The 5,261-nt window shown below is 37.3% G+C and overlaps 1 protein-coding gene across 1 annotated transcript; it reads left to right on the top strand.

The window, feature by feature from the left end:
- The first annotated feature begins 955 nt into the window (after positions 1-955).
- On the top strand, positions 956-4,993 carry tlx3a (T cell leukemia homeobox 3a). The gene is made up of 3 exons (XM_016441826.1): positions 956-1,503; positions 2,863-3,097; positions 3,791-4,993. Exons 1-3 carry the CDS (start codon positions 1,122-1,124, stop codon positions 4,005-4,007), a joined length of 834 nt encoding a protein of 277 aa, XP_016297312.1. The 5' UTR covers positions 956-1,121; the 3' UTR covers positions 4,008-4,993.
- Positions 4,994-5,261: the final 268 nt, after the last annotated feature.

Below are 5,261 nucleotides of genomic sequence, written 5' to 3' on the forward strand. Positions count from 1 at the left end.
GGCTCTTTCATTGCGCGTGTCCTGCCAGCAGCCTGCCCTCGGCAAACACTCCATTTCCCGGTGTGAGGACACGAATTTGGCCGTCAATTTAAAAGGCTTTGCGCGCGCCACGGTCCGGCACAGAACTTCTTATATTTGATGGATATTGTTTGGGTGACATTTACGTAATAAAATCGAATTGGTCTGTTTCGGGATAGTTTTACTGAATGAAATTACGCGGATGGAGAGCATTTGGCATGTGGGGTTTGAGCATTCATCAACGCCATGGCACAAATCAATGCTGTACATCTGAGCAGCGGGACTGTATTTAGTAATGACGAACACCGACAGTCTCCGATTTCTGCCGAACGATCGATAACGCAATGAATCATTCACGTTTATCTCAGTCAATCCATTTAGTAGAAAAACACAGATTGCAGTATTAAGTTTTCTAATACAGAATATAGGCCGACTCGTTGTTTTGAATATGTGCAAACATTATATATAATTAGAATTGCCTGTATGTATGTATGTGTATGTGTATATGAAAGAATTGTATTATAGTGACAAAACTGAATTAATTTAACACTATCCTTTTGCATTGAAAACACTGACTGATATTTCCTACTGGATATAATCTACAAATCTTGATTCATGTTGCATGCAACATTACAAAGTAAATTCAAAGTTTGTGCGTAAAACGGTGCTAATGCAATTCAACATAATGAGAGACGTCTGTAAATAAATTAGCAGCAGCATCTTTCAGCCCCAATAAATGCGCATTTCAGAAATTGGTGTGATGACATTACTGAATAACATGGTGAGGCTCTAGTTCGCAGTTTTTTTTTCTCCCCTGTTCCTAAATGTCAACCAATAGACAGAGATAATGACGGTTCGGTTCAGTCGACCAATGAAACCTTGAGCTGATGAGTTTGGCAGGAGCCGCGGAGCGGAAACTCGATAGCTTGACGCGCGGCGCAGAGGTGGCGAGACCTGTCAGAGTTCAAACAAGGAATTAGAGGAACGAGGACCGTCATCCGAGACCATGGGCACGAATAAAACTAAATTAAATCTATTTTTGCCGCAGTTAACGTGATTTCGTTTGTTTTAATCTTTCATAAACTGCTGCGCAACGAGGAGTCATGGAGCGCGCGGAGACGAAACCGCCATCGAAATCAAATCAGGAACCCATACGATTCGGGATCGACCAGATTCTGGGCTCTTTGGACCAGCAGAGCAGGGTCGGAAACACTGTGGATAACAGCCGCTTGGGAAGCCCATCCAGGGCGACCGTCGCGCCTCATGTCTCCTTACCCGTCTCTCTGTCCGGAGTCACGGGCGCGCTGGAGGACTCCGGGCGGGTGTACGGGGTGAGCGGCACTCTGGTGCCCAGTGGAGTGATTCGGGTTCCGGCGCACAGACCTCTCGCTGCCGCGGTGCCGCCGGCCATGGTGAGCGCCGCACCGGCGCTGTGTTTCCCCTGGATGGACAATAACCGCAGGTTCCCTAAAGACAGACTGCCAGGTAAAACTTGATGGATATTTGATGGATATTTGAGGATGCTGGAGTTTGTTCAAATGATGCAAACATATCTGGCTGCTGGACCTGCGCAGTTGCCTTCAGAAAAAAAAAAATTAAGCTTTCATTAAGCTTTCATCTCCAAAAAAAAAACCAAATAAATAATAAAATAAAATAAATAAATAAATATGTTGAACTTACAACAAGCTTATAATGACATCACCCTGAAAAACTTTATACGACTCTGAATACAGTTTTTGTAATGATATTAATTATAAACAACTAGTATAGCTTACAATAAATTAAAAAGTAATGGTGATGATACCGATAATTATATCAATTTAAATTAGTTGGCTAGCCTATATTTAGGCTATATGCTATAAAACAGATGAATTCACAAAACGCACACATGCAAAACATTTTGATTATAAAATAGTCAAAGTAACTAAACAAATTATTTGGTTAGTTGCTGTAATGTGTTTAATGTTAATCCAAAATATTGATTTAATGATTAGGCCCAAAAGTAGGCTATATTTAAACTATATTAAAATGATAACATTTCTTCAATTAAGTCAATAAATCGTAAACGTCTTTTAGCGTTATAGTAGCCTATTTACAACATGTAAGTGGAATTGAGTTGCGTTCAGCACAACGGTTTAAAATCAGTTTTAAGAAAAACGTGCTTGTTTCTGGACCTAAATTGTATGAAAATGGAAAAAAATCTAAAAGGAATATAATAATAATAATAATAATAATAATAATAATAATAAAGGAAATGCTCATTCAAAACTCTCACTTCAGAAATTAATGCATCCTTTTCTGTTCGTGTTCCCTTGGGTAAAAATATTGATTTAATCGTTTAATAAGCGTGAAAATGATTTAAAATAAATAAATAAAGTATTTTGTTTCAAACATAGGTGACCGTTTTAGTGATTCACATTAGTGAAATAAATCTGCATGAATCTTAAAATTAGCCTAATAAATGTTCTCTCAAATTACCTCAAATCCGATTTATTTTTGTCATTGCACACGTTGACCTCCTTGACAGTGATGTCGTTCATGTGGACAAACAGCTGTTTTGGGAAGGGAAAAAATTGCTACCTACAAAATACATTAAAGTGCACACACAAAACAACTTTCACAATAGGTTTTGTTACATTTGAACTAGGTTGTATATGTATATGAAGCAAATAATACAATTCACCAATAAATTCAACAAGAGAATTTCGTTTCAAACTCGAATTATAAACTATTTAGGCTAATTTAGTACAATAATTATAGAATTATCCGAAAAAAAGATATTTGTTTTTAGAAAATTTAAAGGAACAGAGCATCATAAATGACTCTTGTCCCTGTGTTTCGCAGCTCTCATTCCGTTCACCGTGACCCGGCGGATCGGTCACCCGTATCAGAACCGAACTCCCCCCAAACGGAAAAAGCCCCGCACGTCGTTCTCGCGCGTGCAGATCTGTGAGCTGGAGAAACGCTTCCACCGGCAGAAGTATCTGGCGTCCGCGGAGCGCGCGACGCTCGCCAAGAGCCTAAAGATGACCGACGCGCAGGTCAAGACCTGGTTCCAGAACCGACGGACCAAGTGGAGGTGAGACCGGTTTGACCCAGATCTGTTCACCCGAACATCACACACGTGACTGAAGGATTTCAAAACCGTACAAGATGCTTATTATTTCATTAACGTGTTTTTTTAACACAAGTTGTTGAAGCTTGAAAATGTAACTACAAACATTTAGACGTATTTATATTCAAGGTATTACACGTTTTAAAATTTAGTTTAAATTTTAAGCAAATCATTTTACATAACTATTTAATCATAATGAAAATATTTAATTTGAATCAATAAATGTAATTTAAATACGGACCTTTTTCACATTCCTGTTGTTCTCAGAAGTGGAAGTATAGTCAGAGTTTGCTAAATTTCTATAGTGGTGAACGGAAACTAACAAATATATTTTTTGCGTTCTAGTTTTCTCCAATAGCAAAAGAAAAATCCACCATAGCGTTTCTATGGCTTTCCAAAAAAAGTGGGAAAAAAATGAGAGATTGATTACGTTGGACGGAGGAGAGAATGTTATAAATGTACATTTAAAAATGAAATTAGCTAGATTCATGATGCTGATAACTGTGGAAACACATCAGTCTGTCAATAGGGTCTATTATGATCATAATTTGATTTAAAATCCACAATTTCTTTAATTATTATATGAATTTTATCAAAGGGTCAAATGTTTTGGATTTCTACATTTTGCTAACTATAATCTTACTTCAAAATCTCCAGAAGGCAAACAGCTGAGGAAAGAGAGGCGGGACGGCAGCAAGCCAATCGGATGCTGCTTCAGCTTCAGGCCGACGCCCTCCAGAAGTCCATGAGCGAATCAGTGTCGTCGGATCCTCTATGTGTGCATAACTCCTCCCTCTACGCCCTCCAGAGCCTCCAACCTTGGGTCCAGGAGAGACCGGGTAAAATGGCCCCAACAACCACGGCACTGGCTTAAAATCTCTGCCATGATGCTGGAATCAGGACAGTGAAGCTTCAAACTGTCCTGCACTTTCAGAATGGAAAGACTGAAACCTCATATCTGAATATGAATCAGGCTTTTTGAACAGTTTTTTTTTTTTTTTTTTCATCTAAGCACTTTTTGTGGGAATTGTGAACTGTAATGACATCTGTGAGTTTGTTATGGACACAAAAACTTTCCAAACACCATCCCATGTAGATGCTGCCTTGGAAAAATAGGGTGAAACATTCACAGAAACTAACTGTCAATCAACCTGAATCACAGAATTGTATATATGAACTGTTTAATTGATGTCTGTGAGAAAGTCTACAAAATATTGTACTTATCGTAATTATTTTGTGCTCTTATGGTGGCGATGCATTACCGACTAATGTTTGTCATTGTTGACGTACTTTCAACCGGAAAAAGCAATGGTGTGTAAATACAGTATAACACTGAACAATCAGCATTATGCATTGAGAATTTTATTGTTAAATAGTTTATACAACATTCCAACAAGAGGATATTTAAGCTTCCCGTCTCCTCCATCTGTCTGTCTGATTGACCGTCTGTCTCTCCGTCATAATGGAAACATAATCGTCCCTCAGTCGACCCTGTACTTTATACAATACACAGTTTTTATATAACTCTCAGAGACACTGACGCTCCGTATTTGATTATTCAGGCCCACTTTGCAGAGTATAAAATATACATTGTGTGTCATAAATCAAATATCATATATATTAAACTCATCAAGCTTGACCGGCACAGTGATTGTTCAAAAACACATCATAACATGATCAGAAATGAGCAGAAAAATAATAAAAAACAGCATTACTATGGTTATCAGAGCATATTCGGGTCTGCCAGGACTGTTTGTGATTGTGATAAACACAGGTTTCTACTTTCAACACACTTTTAAACATGATGGCTTATGTTTCCTGGCACAAAAGTATTTGTTCATGTGTGTGTCATATATATATATATATATATATGAAATATGAAGAGTTCATTTGCAAAAACAGATAACTCTGTTTTTAACAATTTTCAAAAATCATGTTTTTTCATTGTGCATTTCAATTAATCTCAATCAAACTGCTGTTGAGTTGTTTTAATTAGGTTAAAAATAACAAAAAAATACAGCTAACTAACACAATAAAACAATAAAAACATGATAACATAATAAAAAACTGATTTTTTTTCATGATTTTTGAGTTATCTGTTTTTGCAAATAAACTATTCGTATATATA

The sequence above is a fragment of the Sinocyclocheilus anshuiensis genome, unplaced genomic scaffold (assembly GCF_001515605.1).
Source record: "Sinocyclocheilus anshuiensis isolate Anshui unplaced genomic scaffold, SAMN03320099.WGS_v1.1 scaffold675, whole genome shotgun sequence".
Taxonomy (NCBI): domain Eukaryota; kingdom Metazoa; phylum Chordata; class Actinopteri; order Cypriniformes; family Cyprinidae; genus Sinocyclocheilus; species Sinocyclocheilus anshuiensis.